This window comes from Zonotrichia leucophrys, chromosome 2 (genome assembly GCF_028769735.1).
Source record: "Zonotrichia leucophrys gambelii isolate GWCS_2022_RI chromosome 2, RI_Zleu_2.0, whole genome shotgun sequence".
Classification (NCBI taxonomy): domain Eukaryota; kingdom Metazoa; phylum Chordata; class Aves; order Passeriformes; family Passerellidae; genus Zonotrichia; species Zonotrichia leucophrys.
The window spans coordinates 113,109,322-113,127,930 of record NC_088171.1 but is presented as its reverse complement, the minus strand read 5'-3'; the positions used below and the strand labels follow the sequence as shown (position 1 = coordinate 113,127,930).

Below are 18,609 nucleotides of genomic sequence, written 5' to 3'. Positions count from 1 at the left end.
GATGTAAAAATATTGTGCTTCTAAGTTTTAAAAGCAGAAGGTAAAGTTCAAACATTTCAAGTAAGTGGCATTTTCTTGTATTTTCTCAAGGCATGCATATGTTACCTTGCTTAAACAAGTTGGGAAAACAACAAAATGCTTTTTAGCACAAGTGTGTTCCCCAGTATCTCTTTTTCTTTTTGTCTCTTAAATTTTATTTATTGACCCCCAAAGCATTGTCCCTCTCCTAGAAAGTGAGATGGTTTACCCTGGTTATTCACTCCTTTCCTGTATATGCAGATAACATTTAAATGAAAAAGTAAATGTATTTTTTAACATAGTTCCAAATTTCAATAATTTGATGGACATTCAAATATGTTCAATATTCAAATGGATAGTCAAATATTCTCTACATATCAGTTCAAAAGGGAGAGTCCAAGACAACAGAAGAGAAAGAGAAGAGTAGCAAGGATAGAGAAGTCACATTTCACATTAACAGTACCACTAGTGAGAAAAACTTCCAAAGAGACATTATGTTCAAGGTGATTTGATAAATAACTCAAGTTTAAAAGTATTAATTTAAAAAATAAGCCATGAGAATAATACATTTATTCTGAAATGAGCAGTAAAATTAATCTTAAACTTTATCTATGAATCATGTATCAGTTGCATACAAAATAGTAAGATCGTCAGATACTTTGATGATATAGTTTTCAAAATAATTAATGCCACATTAATGTTGCACCGTCTGAGCCATACAGCCTGGGACTGCTGTATGTAAACTTTTCCCCTGAAAACAATCCCAACCAGGCAATTCCCATGCAGTCAGTACCCCAATGCAGTCTCCTGGTTGTTCTTGATTTGCAGTTTGTGTAGCTTCATTCAGCTCCCAAAGAAGTCAGCAGAAAGGTTCCCCTAGGAGGCTTAGCCTGCAGTTTCTAGCTCTGTGCAAGAATCCACATCATCACAACTTCCAGGGATCTCCCCTGTTTACAGTCCTCACCACACATGTCTCAGTGAGGTAGCTGCAGGCAATAGTTTATCTGTATCCTCATCACTACTGCTTGCCAAACATTTTGTTGACTGTTTTGGTGTTTTTCCCACCTGTTTAGACAAAATGGCATATGCACACTATGCCTTTAAATAAAACAACAACAAAAAAAGCAAAAATAAAATCACACTTGCTAAAAATGTTTAAAGTTTAAATTCTAGTTTTTGAACAAATTTGTGTTATCTCTCCATTCTTGGATACTGATGACAGTGAAAATTGCATCAATTATTTAAAAACTGTAGTTAGCACTCAGCATGTTTGTCAGGCAGTACTTTACTCCAAATACCTTAAAGCCTAAATACAGGATGAAAAATCATCCAAGAGCATCACTAGGTACCATCCTGTAATATTGCTGTGCATATTGCTCTCTAAGTACCTTCTTGGCTAGCTTTTTTTTTAATTTGTGAACTGCTTGGGGCCTAAATTGTGACTCCATTTTTGTCTCAGATGTTGTTGGGCTGTTACAAGCTTTCTCATTTTGACCCAAATTATTATTTTAATTTTCTGCAGAAGCACTCAGTTGCTTAAATTTAGGTGTGAAAAACGGAGGACCTGGTGAATGTGTTTTTGTTGTCTGGGAATAGGAAAGATTGAATGGACTTGTGGATTTTGGATGGACTTGTATTAAGAATATTATTCAGACACATGGCAAGATAGGAGTCTCATTTACTCCCTATACCAGAACTTAAGAGCTCTTTTGAGCTTTCCAAATCAGACTGAACTCCTGGAGGAATGCAAATCATTGATCATGTTGTTCCTTTGGACTTTCTTAGTATTAAGTTCCATGACTGATACCAACCAAAGAAAACATGAATTTTCTTATATGTCATGTCACAATGTCCCTTATGTCACAGGCTTGAAATAAGATACATGCAGACACAATAATTTACTCTTTCTGATCCAGCTGAGATAAAGCTTAACTTGTAATCATTACTGGAGACATTGGAGAGTATTAAATGCTATGACTGATCAGATGGTCCAAAAGCATATGAAAAAATGGAGGAGAAATTTGACACAAAAAAATAGCATCCTTTATTGTCCTAGCTGTTGTAATTCAGTTCTAAGGACAGGACCTAATTAAGGACTAGAAAATATTCCCTAATATTTATGTCATAAGATAAGGCTGAAAGAAAGATTGACTTTATTGTAGAGAGCAGTTGGGGAGTATACAGACCATTTTTTTGTTTTGGTTTACATATTTATATAAGTCTTCATTTTTGGTAATAAATTACTGTTTGTACCTTATTTTTTTCACTGAATAGCTATTAGAATAAAGAAAATGTGCTCCCATCATTTTTCTTTAATTATTTTTTCTTGAATCCTTTTACCAGCTGCTTGTAAAATGTGAGGTGGGGGGATTAGACTGTCACTTATAAGGTAGTAGATAAGAAGTAACCTGAATTTAATTACTACGTGTATCCTATCATGCTCCTTGATTTTTCTTCATTGTTTCAGTGGATATTTTCCTGGTTTACACCAGTGTAAATATGAATGTGAGTAAGATCAAAATCAAGCTGCAAAGATTTACACAGCTTAAAACAAACATAAGTTAGGAAGCTAAAAAATACATTTTCATCTTTGTTTTGCTTACAGTTTTAAGGAATAATCAAAACAGTTTACATTGTTTTAGTAGCTGTATTTTAAATATGTCATGATAAATGGATAAATATAGGCCTGTTCACACATGCACTAGAGTCAACAGTAATAAGATCTTGCCTTCAGTGAGGAGAACGCAGCCTTTACAAGCTTGAGCTAAGCATAGTAAGTGCCATCTTCTGTCAGCATGTCAGAGCACTGCTCTAACATTTTTTCCCATTTGCCATTTTTGTCTTTTTAGTTCCGTTTAAAAATTGATGTAAAAATAAATGTGGTAAAGCAAGCAAAGGAGACATATTGAGAGGAGGGTGGGATCAGAGTAGGAATGTAAACTGGAGCAATAACTCTGACTTCCCTCTTTTTGCTCTGCCATTTGGAGTTTGCTAGGAAGGCACCAAAGCAATAGCTCTTTTATACCATTCTGAATAAAAAGCCATGCTGTGAACCTGTGATCAGTTCTGCAATGGGCAAAGGGGATGTTTTTCCCATGACTTTATTTAATTGTTGTGTGCATCTGTGAGCTCACTTAAACTCCATCTGCACACTACTTCACAAACGCACTACCCAGCCTTTCCTGATTGGAATTAGGTATGCTTTGGACAACCCAACTTCTACATTAATTTCAGGCAAGTGTTGAGAAAGCTTTAAATATCCATAATAGTAAATGTTCTGCTTATCAATCAGAGCTCCTTGTGGAGACTATTGTTATCTGCTTCTCAGAGAGAATGATTTTCTGATATTATTCTATGTCAAGTTGCATTAAGAAGGAAACCCTGATTGTTTTTGGTCCTTCTTGCTGCTGCTGTTGCCTTCTGAGTAGTTGATATTTTGTCAGTAGAGAGAATCTGCACTATTTATGGGTTTTGCACTATAAAACTACTGCAGCCCAGTCACATGGCTTCCTTTCCTAAGCCATCTGTCACAGAGGTCTGGAATTTTATGTGAATGTTGGTTGTGCAGACTTAACCCAAGTTTTTTTATTATGAAAAATGTCAGCAACTACAATATTTAGCATTTTACTTTACATTGGTCATTAAACTTGATTACCGTAGCTCTGTTTCATTGCTATAGTTACATATCAACTACGAAGCCAAAAAACACTGGGGAGATCATGGCAGAGCTGTATTGTCAGATCCTGGAGTGTGTGCTTGGCACTGATATAGTTAATATCTTGGATTTTTGTAACTAAGGTTTATTAATGCTGGTATAAAAATGTATTTGATATTATACAGATGGCATAAGATGTTGTGGTTACTAAGTTATTATCCAGGATAAGCTGCACTGTCAAATTCAGGGCTTAAAACTATCACAGGAGATTAAACTATTTACTAAAAAGGGGCAGAAAGATATAACAAAAGCGTCTTAGTATGAACATATTAGAAGTGTATTTACTTCCCATAAATATAATAAAACATCTCTCTCTTTAAGCTGTGTGATTGAAAATGTGAACTTGGCTGTGTGGGAGAAGCAAACATAAGAGGTGCCTGAGTTTCTGAACCAGGGACAAGCAGATGGCTTGCTGGTGCTTCAGCCTAGGTGGGCATCTGCATGGATGCAAAAGGGAGCCATGCTGCCTGAGTGAAGAGAGGTTTCCAGGTCTTAAATTGTCATCTACCACCAATATTTTCCTTCTGATTCAGAAGATTTAATTAATCACATTTTACCTTTGAATTATTCATCACTGGCAGTGGTAGAAGGCCAGGCTGCATTAAGGAAGCTCCACCCTCAGTCCACCCAGCGTGGCCGTGTCACACTTTCAGCAGAGGGGAAGAGCTCCCTGTTTCACCACAACTCAAAAGATCCTCAGGCAAGGACAGGTTTGACTGGCCTATCTTTAACAATTGGATGGTTGACTAATCATCATGCCCCAGCAATATTTAATAGTCAGAAGAAGAAAGGGTCTCCTCCTGCCAAAGTATTTCTGAGGAAGAGGTCTAAGAAAGACAGACAAACTTGCCCCTTAGTCATACCCGATCCTTTTCTATTTACGACACAACATCTGGGTGATTCATTTACACCATGAGTTTCCTATTACTCAAGGTAGGAAATCTAGGTTTATACAGCTGTCTCCTACAGTTATACAGCACAGAACACATCTTCCCCAAATTCCCAAATGTTATCCAAGCTTTGTGGTGATGCAAATTAAAAACAGTAGTGATGACAATGAGCAGTGTTAATTACAGTAGTCTATGTGTAGATCTCTGATATGGCAATTTATCTCCATAGTCTTCAAACGTTTTCCACATTATTCAGGAAAACACTGAACCAGACTAGTAAGTAGTCCTCCAGAAGCCACATTTCGTCTTTTTCCCTTGGTGCCTTCAGCAAATGTTGGCAACAGCAAAGACTAGGCTTATATTCATCCCTATATAGAAAATATGTCAATATGCAGTGTTCCATATATAGCACGAAGGCAAATTTGTTTTTGCTTACACTAGCAAATTGCACTTTCATCAGCTTTTTACCATCGCAAGAAGAGGAGTTTGTCCTCTTTTTTCTGTTATCAAATGGCATAAGGTAAAACAGTGATGTTTCCTTCCTTTGTTCTTGTACAGCCAAGCAGCATTTGCCCCTTTTTGTAAGCAGAAATTCTCCCAGACTGGAAATAAAGGTTGGGTCTCTCCCCAGACTGCACACACACCTCTGCAATTAGAGGCTGCGCTTTGCTGTACTCCCCAGGAAGCAAAGGCTTTGTTAATTCAGGCAGAATATCTCCCTTAAGGAGAACCTCCCAAAAATCCTCCTGTACCTCCCAGTATAGTGGTCTCAGTGCAGACCTGTGCCTTAGTGGCCTAGTCAAATTATGATAAAGGCAGTACATTATTTCAAGTGATGTAGAAAACCCAGTGAAAATTTCTCCTACTGTGCTACTTTTAGATGTATTTCTTTCCCCCTCCTTCTCCCCCACTATGATGCAGATGTTGTAATGTTTCCAGGGTGAGGGGGGAAGGGAGGATATGTAATAGTAATGCTGTTGATGACCTAAACAATGCATTAATGCTTTTAACTGTGAATTGGGGTCATAGTTCTCTGTAAGAGTGAAAAGATCAAGAAGATTTAAAGCTAAACTTTTTTTAAATAAAACTAGATTTAGGGTGTATAGGTTATGGTTTAGTGGCATCTTATTTAAATTCTACTTACTATGTTTAAGCTGAGATGCAGGGATACCATTACTGAAGCTACCCTTAAGTCTGCCTAAGAGTTGGACATTAACTGACATAAATCGAAAAGCTGGGTTTAGATTCAGATAAATTTAAATAAGAGCGTGCATTTATATTTATCCTTTAAAAGCACCACATGGTTATTTTACAGCCTTACCACGTCCACATCTAAACATGTCTCTATTTCCTGTTGCATGTCAGGGAGCTGAGATAGAAGTGGATGAAAATGGCACACTGGATTTGAGCATGAAAAAGAATCGAAGCCAAGACAAAGTTATGCCTCTCACTTCTTCCAGTACAGCACTTCCTACTCCCTCCTCTTCTCCTTTCAAAGCAAGTAGCATCCTGGTAAATGCAGCCTTCTACCAGGCACTTTGTGAACAGGAAGGCTGGGATACACCAATCAACTACAGCAAGACCCATGGCAGGAAAGAAGAAGAAAAAGAGGTATTTTTTCAATTTCTGAGTGACTTTCTCCCTTGCATGACAGATCATATGATAGTCTTTAGGACCATGTAGTACACTTTAAAGGGAATTAATTTCCACAGGTAGAGGCTTGTGAGCACTGATCTGGTTTTAATGGTCTCTTGGATGGGATATAAAAAAAACCCCACTACTCACTTTGGAAAATCTTGCTTTCAGAGCCTACTTGCTAATGTCTGTAAGTCTCTAAGGTAAGGGAAACAAAGGTTACCATCATTAGAGTCTGCTTTTTAAATTTTGTTCCTAATGGCTCAGTCTTGTAACACAAACACCCAAATGCTCTAGCAATCACCAGGGGAAAATGGAAAAACAAAACAAAAATAACCCAAACAAATAAAATCAAACCAAGAGAGTTTTTTCATGCTGAAACAAAAGACAATTTTTCCATACCAACTCTTTAGACTTCTAGATAACTTACTATCTAAGCATTTAAACTCAGACTTAAAATCTTGTCTGTGATATTCTTTCACTGGAAAACTTTTTATTTTACATCCTGCAATAAATTTCTGCCACTGAGTTTTAGATCTCCAACTTGCAACTTATGTGATCAATCTTCTGGAGTGTCACTTCCAAATCAATAATTGTCTTAATTTTGGTTTTCTTTCTGTTTTGCTCTTTCATGTCTGTTTATCCTATCTTGAAAACAAGGCAGTATAGTCTACTACTGCCTTTCTCTCTTTTTCTTCTACTTATGGCATGTTTGATTTAATACATTTTTTTTTTCTCATGAGCCAGACTTTCAGGATATGGACTTCTTTCATTTTTCTTTAATCAAAAAAGGGATCACCAACTCTTTAAAAGGCTGATTAGATAAAAGCCTATGTTACAGCTTTCAGAAACAAACTAAAAGATGTCCTAGTTGGAAGGTTTTATACTACTTACTCCTTGTTTGGTTTTATATATCTAGTAATAGAATTTGATCATTATATTAACATGACATTATCTTTTGTCCAAAAATCAAATCTGACACTTCAAGAAGAGTTAGATGGGGCAACGCTATTTACTATTGAGGTTGGGGTACCAAGGCATCCAGTTCAAAAAACACCTGGAATTTAAAGGTAATTCAGTTGCATGAGGAAAAAAAGTCTACCAGCACTGGGTAGAAGGTTTAAATGTGTCCACTGAAAAAGGTTGCATTTCTTGGAGGCTGGGTTGTCTTGAGCCCTCTGCAGTCTCATCTTTGGGGCCAGTGATGGTCTCTATCTCACCAATGACAGAACAATCCATGTCCCATAGTTTTGGAGTGGATTTGACCTGAAGCAGGAGGCTGAGGGCTCAGGCCCTTTCCCATTCACGCTGCAGGATGAGCAGGTACATCCAGCTTTGAGAGGACTGACCTGCTGCTGGGATCAAGGGGTGCCACACACTTGGAGGGGGCCTGTCATGTCACTCCTTCTCCCTGCTGCCATCACAGCTCAGCAGAAGAGCCAAGACAGGAGCACCTCCAATCCCCCCAGTCCATGCCTGACTTTCACAAGGCTAGGATGGGTGTCTGGATGTTTCCCTGTCTCTTTCCAGCACAGGGAATTGGAGGCAACTAAACTGCCCGACAGGACATAATGGTCCAACGCACTCAGGCACTGGTGCCCCTTGCACTTGCTGCTTTGACACTGTGCATTTTGTCCCTAATTGAAGATCTGGCCCCAGATCTCTGCTGTGAGATTTCGCTGTCCCAGGGAACCTTGATACATCCAGTGATGACAGGGCCAGAGGCTCTGTTTTCAAAATCAAAGACTGGCAGTTATCCTTATGCAAAGAAAATGACTGATTATATCTATTTCTAATTCATTGTTATCTGGTTCATATGCACAACAGTTGCTTAATTTTGGTGGTAATTTCCAGAAAATATTGTCTCTCTCTCTCTCAGCAAAATAGCCTGTCCAGATGCCCCCTTAAAAAAAAAAATCTGAATTTGGAAAAAGCTCAAAATCTCTCCAAAAGGAAAGCGCTGAGAAATAACTGGAGCTGTCAGTTAGTTCAACTGTCAGTTCTCCAAAGATTTCAGGGCTTAAAAATGTTAAAAGTGCCAGATGCTATTATCTGTTATTCATGTTACCATTATGTTCTGGTCTTTGCTGAAATCAATATAAACTTCCATCTGTACATTAATGGAGTATCATTGCTTGCTTTCTTTCAGTAGTGTGCATGCATGAATACACACATGCTCTTTGCAGGAAATAGTAGTGCTTGGACCAATTGGGATGGTACTGATTTTTCTTTTAGTCTGAAATTCTTTAGATTTTAATAGCATTTAACTATAAATCCATTCAAATTGAAAAGGAAAAATTATACATACAGTTGGGCTTGACTAGATGTGACGATCATCACCCAACATATCAGAAAGAGAGAAGTGCTAAAGGTGCTTTCCCAAAGGATTATCTCTCCCTCTAAAGATAAATAGCTGGAGAAGCACACAAGCCAAGACATGATGCTCTGCTTTTAGTCTTAAGTGCAGTGGATCAAAAAGTATTTGTTCTTTATTTCTGGCCTTCTGTGTTTCAGACAGATGCAACTCCATTTGGGCCACATGTAGTGATGTAAGGTTCTAGAAAGGCAGAGTTTCAGTATTCCTTTGCATGCATTTCCTGTGCACTGTCCTGATTTTCAGCTTCTACACATATGAAGATTTTATGTTGCTTGAATAACACCAAGAATCCCTCAAGGAACTAAGAAAATTACGAAAGGTGACTAAAAAGTCACCCATTTAAATGTCTATATATATCTCCCTTACTCCTGGGAAATATATTAGGAAAAAACCTGTATAAAATTGTTGTTTCTGTATGTGTGTGTGTGAATAGCTTTAGTTTAAAAAAATTAGAAATCTTAATAGCTCAATTCAGGAAATTCACCATTAAGATTTTGAAAAAAACCTAATTATTTAAAGATAGAAAATTAAAATAATACTGCAATTCTAAACCCTCTATATCAGTTATTCTGGCGGCTAGAGGTGTACTCCTCTCAGTGTTCACCATGAAGTCTTGTTTTTATTAAATGACTCAGTGAAATGAAGCTGTGAGCTGCAATACTGTAGTGTTTTGTCAAGCCTTGGATATACATAATTCTCCATCAGCCTGCTCTGTGCAGCAGGTATCAGACAGTGGCATGATGAATAACTCACACACAAAGTTTCTGGTCCATCACCAGAGAAAGATCAGAATATCTGTCATTATAAACAAAGAACACAAGTTACACGTATGAAAATATGAACATAGCCTGCAGCACAAACAGTTAGGGCAATTCTGGTGTGCTGCAGTTTCATCCTGAGGTACATGACCCAGATCAGGATCACAGGGGAGTGCTAGAGAGTTGTTTTCAGCACCCTCTACTCCAGGCTGCTCTCAGAAGAAGTGGAAGAGGCTGATGTATGGCTGGTTTAGATACACAGGACACAGGCAAGGCATGCTTTAAATTTTTAGAAACACACATCATCAGTTCAGTGATGCAGATGTAGTCTGGCAGAGTTACTTGTTAGACAGGAAACTGATAAACCATCCTTCTTTAACCGCCATTAAATTAAGTGGAAACCATTTTATCTGTGTTTTTTGAAGTTATTTTGACATCTGATCCCTTCTAGCTGGCAACAGGGTATTAGCATTTTTGGTTGTTTCCTTTGGGAACTTTCAGTTTTACAGTAACTCGTACCAGTGATGATCCCTGCTTGCACTTATGTGTTTGTAAGAAAGGTAGGTCAGAACTTGTGGATAGAAGTTGTCTATTCAAATTCAAATACCCATGGCAAAATCACCCCTATATGCCACTGGGAACAAGATTTATCCCAACTTTGGAAAATATCTTTGATGTTTCTTGGATCTTGAACAAAGCTGACATCCATTTTTCCACTTTTGCATTTTAGCATTTTAGTTTCCATGTCTGGAAGACTTTCAATCATTTATTATTTTTGCACTAACATCAAGACCTTGTGTAGTTGCTAATTTTCTCTGTTGCTCCTTATATGAAGTTCTCCTTTAGAAATATAACTCCCCAAGCCTGAAATATATGAAGGTTTTTTCTATTTATTTAAAATAATTACTCATTAATTACTGTGAGTGTTTAGTAGAGCTGAATATATGTATTTTTGCTTTCTATATTTGTATCAGATTAGATTATTCTCAAACAAATTAACCCCACAAATGTGGTTGAAAAAATCAGTAGTAATAATATGGCATCATTTCTACATGTATGTGAAGTGTGAGTTAGAGTAGGCAGTAGGTAGCCAGCAGCAGAACACAGAAGAATGTCATATTGAGGATCCAGCCTCCAAACAGGCAAAGATGAGCTGCCAGAATTGAGGACCATATGGAAGCTTTATCAGAAGAAACACCCCTGCAGAGCTTACAAGACCCAGGAGGCAGAAACTCCATTTTCAGTCCAGATTCCACTCAGCCCTGCACTCTGTGTTAACAGCTCTGCAGACAAGCCTGTTCCTCTGTCCTGGCACATTTGTCAGCTGCACAAGCCCAGAGCATCCATGGTACCAGCACCGTGGGTTTAGCAGAGGCTGGGACCTTCCCCTCTCAGCCATGGGCAGCAGTTTCTGCTCCTACAGATGGTAATCTCTGGGAAACACCTGAGTATTGGAATGGAATCACAAAACCAACGTGAAGTCCAAGAAGGGAATCACAGAGGTCTGATAATTTATGCTATAGACTTTGGAGAATTCTTGAATGATAAAATAGCTACTGAGCATCCCTCCAGAAAGGGATACTTATCTTTCATAAAGACAATAATAATTGAAAGCATTGCGTCTCAAAACAGTAGAAACCAAGTTATTTTGAAATTATAAAATAAGATTTTTCAGAAAACAAAAATTCCGTTTCCTACCAGGATTCCAAGTTTCCAAAATGCCTTCCCAATGGAGTGAATGCTCATGATTCATACCATCCACCAAACAGCATGGTAGCAGTGATGATTTAGATCTACAAATAGTACAAATCAAAAACTACCCTTAGCAGTCTGCTATTAAGAAAGCTTCAAAGTTGTTTTTTTCTTTATGGTTTTTATTTTAACAAGAATCTGCTCTTTCAATAAGATAACAGGACATTCCATTCCACAGATCTAAAAAGCTTTGCATTAGCATTTGCTTATGTAAATAACACTTTTTAAAATTTCTTATTGCAATTTTGTAATTTATGGTGCTTGGTCACCACTTCAACTGTGTTCCAAAGTCAGCAGTGTACTTACACAGCAAATAAAACGAATATAACTGCCAAAGTCTAGTTTGGCTCTACCAACAACTACTTCTCTTTTCTCTGAGTACATTTCTTTGGCCTTTATCACTGTCTTATTAAACAAACAAAAATTTCTCCTGTATAGTCTCCTTAAACGAACATCTGCTTTCAGAAATATTTACACAACAGTCTTATATATCTGCCTGTAAGAACCTGAAACTATGATATACTAAAGTTTTTTAATTTCTCTCCATCATTTCTTTTTAATACTTTTTTCCTACTTTTCAAGAGGTTCTCTTCTTGCCATGGCAAATTAAATTGTTTCTTGAATGTGTGGGAGGAATTGAAGAGAGAAACCTTTTGTTACATTCTCATTTAATATTTCAGAAAGATCCAGTGAGCTCTCCAGAAAACATGGAGGAAAAGAAGTACCCAGGAGATGTCTCCATACCTAGTCCTAAACCCAAGCTCCACTCAAGAGATCTCAAAAAGGAACTCATCACGTGAGTCACAAAAAATGCTGCATTTTCCTTTGCCCTGGTGAACACTGGCTATGCTGCTGTTCTGACTTCTGTTTTGAAGTAGATTTGCAGGAACTGAGCAGGGAGACTTGCACAATTCCCTGCCAGTAGTTAGTTCCACATTGTGGGCATGCAGACATGAGGTTTGGAGCTGCGACAAGCCAGAGTGTGCCTGGGGATCTGGACGGATTAATGACTAAATTTATACTGGGTGCCACTCCTTATTCCTCAGATAGATAGGTAACAAGTGGGCACTTGCACTTTAATCCTTCTACAAAACACACAGTTTCATAACATGCCACAGATTGCCTCTGCTAATGCTTATATAATTAAATAAGCTTTGATTGAACAGTCGTCATTATAGACCCATTGCTTAGAACTTGTGTAGAAGCAGTTAGGATTTCTCAGACAGAAAACATGCAGAGTTCATAAAAAGAAAAATTACAATACAGAATGGGTCTTTCCAACCTGTAGGAAACAGGTTTAAGTCCTTAATCTGCTTCCTTCCAAGCGGAATAAGTTATTCAGTCCTGCTGAAAATCCAGCGGCTGTAGAAATTCACACCCTGGGACTATAGGCTAATATTTTCATTTCCCAGTTAGTGAGATGCACTTGCTCTGTGTTAAGTTCCAAATCTTTACTATCTAGAATGAAAAATAAATTCTACTAAATCTGTCCATGTAAAATAGTCTGCTTCTGTTTAGAATTTTTCACTAAAATTGTCCCAAGCAGCTCATAATTCAAGTCCCTCTTTAAAAATCACATCTAGGTTCTTCACAAAATCCCTTTGGGTTCACATCAATATCATTTTGATATTAACATAGAGTTTTCACTGTAATAGTCAATCAGGACTCAGCAATCATTTATGGCACTTTTATTTTTATCCCAAAGCAGAGCAGGTCTCTGTGAACAAGTGTGGTTCTGATGATAGCCCACAACTGCAGGCTCACCCGTGAATGAGCTAGTCACGTCACACCAACTTGTGTCCTGCTCTCCAGACTCGTGGCACTGAAGCTGTTAGAGCTGCCTCTGTCCCTAGAATTTACATTTCCCTGGGGCAAGCTGCTGTGAAGAGCCATTCTTTCCCCCATGTCATGCAGTCTGCATGTTGTCTACTCACCACATTATATCTGCAGTCATAGTTCATGACCTAAATTGCTACAGGTCAGGTTGTCTTGCCTCTTCTTCTAAAACAAATGCATACAAAAATCACTGAGAGTTTATTTGCTGAAGGCTAATGGCTTTTCTTTAGTAATATTTATTCCTTTGTGATACTGACCTGTTTTGAGATACCTGTAATATACTTTTCTACTCTCCTAAATAATAACATCGAAGTATTTACTAAAGAAATGATGAACTTACAGAGGTTCAAAAAGTATCTAAAAGCAGCCATCTAAAATGTAATTGTGCCAAAAATTAAATAAAGAATAGTTTTAATTTATCAGAAGAATCCATAGGAGATATAGAGATCAGACTACATTCCTATGATCCCACTGAGCTCAGATATTTTACTGAAAAATTCAGTACAGTTGGCTCCATCATGAGGAAGCTTTTAAAATGACATAAGCACTTGCAGAGAAAAATTTTGAATGTGGTTAGCTCAGTTGGAGCAAACTACTGTATGAATCTCACCATCTAGTATGTGCTTTCTAGTTTTCCATGTAAATTCTGTTGGCCATAACAGCATGGCTCAGGTTGAGATGGGCTGTGAAAATGAGGCTGATGCCTTCCTAAGGCTTTTTTACAGATTTGAAAAACTTCCTAGCATTCTGCCAGCTCAGAGAAAATAGCCAAGTGAGCATCTCAGGCACCCCTTTTTTCATTAGCATGGAGCACTAGCTAACAGTTTTTGTGCAGCATCTGCTTGCCCTTTCTATCCATATTTCCAGTGAAAGAAAAACAGTTCTTTATAAGGCAACTCTCCAGGGTTGGTTAGAGTGTTTCAAAGTACTGTACAAAGGTGTATTTAATTTGCCTCCCCCATCCATGCACCAGTTGCATTTCTTGGTATCTTTCCTCTTTTGCAGAGGACTGTATCCCAGCTTGACTTCAGTGTTACAGCTGAAGAATGGCTGAGGAAAAAGAGAAACTATAATATCTTCTCCAGCATGCCTCCATCTCTTTATTTAAATGAGTATATTTGTTCTGTTAAATGTGCACCTGGTTCCAGCCAGGACAGGGTTAAACTTGGCAGTAGCCAGGAGGTGAGGTGGCTGAGAGTTATTCCATAACCTCACCCAGGGAGAAGGTTTTCCTCCCAGTCATGTAAACTTGGCAAAGTCAGGGGTTGGATAATCTGTTCTGAGCAATCATTTGCCTATCTTGCGCATTTTCTTATGGATATTTTTGCTGTTACCATTCATTTTGTTATCTCATTGCTGTTTCCAGTGATTTGTTCTTATTTCAAGATGTGGCTTTCACCTTTTGTGCCTCCAATTCTACTCCCCAACCTGCCGCAGGGGAAGGAGGAAGGGAGGGGGAGCAAGCAGCCTATGGTTTACAGAGTCTTGGTGGGAACATTAATTTAAAGAGTACCATTCCCAAACCACAACAACCTTTGTATCACTTCTCAGTTCATCTGAACAACAGTTTGAGAAAGTTTGCTCTCTTTCAGAACTTCAGAAGTGTAATATCGAGGTGCTTTCTCTTCTGCAAGCAATCCAAACATCTTTCTCACTTGTATCAGTAAATAAATATTGGATATGTTTCTAAAGTAGGTGCCTTATTTTAGTCAGAAGTGAAAGGAATTATTTTAAATATTACTGTTCTCTGGCCTCCAGTATGTTATACTTGAGGTCAGATCAGAAATTTCAGCTCCAGAATTTATGAACTGCTGTGAAAATTTTGTGCCAATAGTAAAATAGTATTTTTAAGAACTCACTTTATAAGCAAAATACCTATGCAAAGGTAACTCCATCAGATAAAAAAAGGGTTTGAATTATTTGCACTGTAGAAATAGGAAAAATTCTTTCCCTCTGTGCCTCAAGCAATAATTAAAAACTAGAATGAAGTTTTTCTAGATTACTGCAGTGTCGTGACAGTGTGTGATGATGAACGTGACTGCCCTAAGGATCATTACATAATGCACTGCAGAGTATGGTGAGCTGTGTGGTGTATTTTATATACCCTAACTTCTCATTCCTTCTTCTCTGCACAGTTGTCCAACGCCAGGATGTGATGGTAGCGGTCACGTAACAGGAAACTATGCCTCACACCGCAGGTAAGAAACAACAGGAAGCCTGAAACAGGAAATAGAGCTACTTGTAGCTCTTGTCATCTTTGAACCCCTTTGCACTAACCATGGATTCAAAAACAATTCAAAAACATTCAAAAACAATTTGCAGAAAATAATCCACAGAGAAAGGCAGCTTTTTTTCCTGATTTTGTTATATTTGTGAAGGTGTGGACTTAATACACTGAGGCAGATAAGCAGCATATGCTTATTACTGTGGCTGTATTTCTCAGCTGAGACCTGCAGAAAAGTAATTTAGTGAAGTTTGCATTACCCTGAGTGTACAAGCAGTCTCTATACAGATGCTGTTGCATCTGATTATAAATGAGGTTTATGAACGTCTTTTTATGAACGGCTTTGAAATTCATAATCTGCTATTATAACCTGAGGATAATAAATATTTTTTTCAAAATAACCTACTGCCAACCTAGGTGTTGAAACAGCAATTTCCTACATTTCCATTGGGAGCAGAATGGAAATGTTTTCTGCCTTCTACCAACCACGTGGACCCAGATCCTTTAGCTGTCCTTCACATAGGAAACATAAATTATGGATTCTGTGTACCACTGTCCCCTCATAGCAAAGCTTTACAGGGGCTAGAAACCTTTGTCCCAAACTACATACTTTTTTAGTTATTTAAGAACTGCAGCCTTATGTTTGTCCTTCTTTGCCAAGAATAAATATTTGAGAGTATAATTTTAACTAATATAAATCATAAATTGTCTGTATGTTGGTGTTTTAGATAAAAATAAATGCTGTTGTTTAGTAAAATATTTCACATCAGGTTTTCTTTTCAGTGTTTCTGGGTGCCCATTAGCTGACAAGACATTAAAATCCCTTATGGCTGCTAACTCTCAGGAGCTCAAGTAAGTATTGACAATAGCACAAATGTTATTGTTCTTTATCTTCGACAAACATGTTCCCTGTGTTATTGAAATTGTAAATTTGAATTGCTCTGAGCAGTATCTCTGAAACTTTTCTCTGAAAAGTGTAGTGAATTAGTTTGAAAGCTTTTGAGTGAAATAAAGTTTACTTTTCTCCATTTGTCTTTATTTTTCTTGTAACCCTTCATTTTCATTAATTATTCAGGGCCTGGGGGGACAAAACTTGTGGACACTAGGAAAGATGCAGTTTTCTCAGTATTTCTGAATCAGAAAAGAATAGAAAATATCTAATATGTAAGATGGATTTGGCAACTGATCCAGATAGAATTAATTGGAATTATTTAGTAAGAAATAAATCTAGTTAGAATAAATCTAAAAAATGAGACCAGAATACCTGCAAATCCTTTTTTATTTGTCACTACCCTATACTATGGGTTTAATGCCACTGAAGCAGGCATCAAGTCATATGATTTTATGCTGGCATCATTCTCACCATGAAATGTCACTTACAAAAGGACTGTGCAGGCTTTGCTATATAGACAGATGTATAGGGACATATGAATATTTCAAAATTCTGTAGTCAAGAGAGGCACTGGCAACCAGTCATCTAGTTATTGAATTGGCTTTGTCAATAAGGATGTGGGGAAAAGGGAAGGATAATTAGAGTTCTTTCATAGCTTTCCCTCTGCAACTTGTAAATTGGATCCCATAATAGATGGCTTGGAAAAAAGCATGAATGCATGTAAAAAGGGGAGAACCCCGTGACTGTCCTTTCTGTCCTTTAGGTTCATCCCTAGTCCAGATATAAGAAAATAAAGTCTGATCATGGCACTATTTTCCTTTTCTAATAGTATTAATAGCAGAAGTGGCTACATTAAGGCTTGGAGCAGTGTTTGGCTTCCCCAGATCCAATGTTAGTGGTCTCATTCCCTAGCCTTACAGCTTCAGTTATAATTGAAATGCTGAACTGATGGTATGAAGTTGAATGTACAGGAGATGCGGCAAAATAGCAAAGAAAGAACATTTATATAGGCAGCTGTCCAAAGCAGTTCACAAAGCCAGTAGGTAAACTGGCACACTGGCACAATGCTGCATTTTTTGACATTTCCGATCCCAAAAAGTAAAAAATTTAGGTTTAGTTTGTTTTAAAAGAGCAGAACAGTTAGGAAGGAACTGACTTGCAAAAATGCTGACAAATTCAAAGTCATTTGCTGAGTCATATATATTTGTCCCTGCTTTTATTGGCTTTCTGCCATACAAAGACACTCACACAAATATTTTGAATAGTTGCTCCTCATGCATCACCCCCCGCCCCATTCATGTGTGAATAAGTAAATTTGCATACCAATATGGTTATTTTTCCACTAAAGCTTCTAGAGTTTTGGTCATGCCATAAGGAAAGAGGAGCAACAGCATATGACTTAAATGACAAACTGCGCACTGTACGCCATGTATAATAAGTGAGTTGTGAAAGACAAAGTCAAAGTTCATGGACATTTCACAGACAGAAATATGTTGCATAACGCAGCTAGCATTTAATTTCAATTAACTAGAAAAAGAGCAAAAATCAAAATCTGTTCACAGACAATTTGCAAAAGGAAAAAAGGCTAAATAAAATTATTTTTCACAAATGTACCACCTTAATTTGGGTTCTTGCAAACGTAGTTCAGGTGATATTTTGAACAAAACTTTGCTTCTCTCTAAATTAAATCTTTTTCCAAAATGCTGCACTCATGCTTGCTCTGGTATAGTGATAGCAATAGTTAATTGTAGCATTGCTATGTGAGCAGAGGGCATAAATGCTCATAGAATCAGGCCAGGAAAGTACCCTCATGTAGTTAGGCATGAATATGAAAAAGCTGTGTATTTTTTCCAAATGTTATTCATGTTTAATTTGCCAGAATCAAGATAAGATTTTGGCTTTAATTATGAAACTCTATGCCAGCAAAGATACAAGGCTTCCATGTGATCCACAGTTTGGAAATAAGGAAGGTCTGCTCAGAAAGTGGGCCTGTGACTCAGATTCAAGAAAATTTCTATATGAGGATTCTTGCTGCTCAGAACAATCTGAGGTGGTCAATTTAAAACATAAGTTTGATGTTGACTCAGATTTTAAAGCTAAAAAGGATAATTTGGGCTGATATCCTATTTAATCAAAGAGCTTGCTTATCAAGCCCTAAATAATTTTAAATGTGTACTCTAGAGAGGTATTTACTTACAATTCAGAAGCTTTTAGGAATAGGTGGTCAGTCCTACCCTTATACTCATTTTTGCAGTGGTTAAATGTCAATTTTTACGAGAGATTTGAGCAGTTTTTCTACATGGGTTCCACATAAAACATTGATACTGATTTATACTGAGTTATAATGGCTTCCACAGGCAATATAACAATTTCAGAAAATGGTTTTCTCAGCTGACCTCCATGGGTTTGCCTTGACTGCAGTTCATATCCAACACCTCTGATCAAAAGCATTTCAGCTTTTGAGGGAGAAAATGTACCAGAAATGCTCCTAAACCTGCAGCTCAGCATTTAA

At 37.5% G+C, this 18,609-nt stretch overlaps 1 protein-coding gene across 5 annotated transcripts in view; it reads left to right on the top strand.

Moving 5' to 3' along the window:
- ST18 (ST18 C2H2C-type zinc finger transcription factor) overlaps positions 1 to 18,609 on the top strand; it is a 169,536-nt gene that overhangs the window by 137,546 nt on the left and 13,381 nt on the right. For all 5 annotated transcript variants that reach the window (XM_064706090.1, XM_064706087.1, XM_064706092.1 and 2 more), the window contains 4 exons: positions 5,989 to 6,234; positions 11,826 to 11,941; positions 15,117 to 15,179; positions 15,989 to 16,057. In XM_064706090.1, coding sequence (XP_064562160.1) covers positions 5,989 to 6,234; positions 11,826 to 11,941; positions 15,117 to 15,179; positions 15,989 to 16,057 — 494 coding nt within the window. The remainder of the gene's footprint in view (positions 1 to 5,988; positions 6,235 to 11,825; positions 11,942 to 15,116; positions 15,180 to 15,988; positions 16,058 to 18,609) is intronic.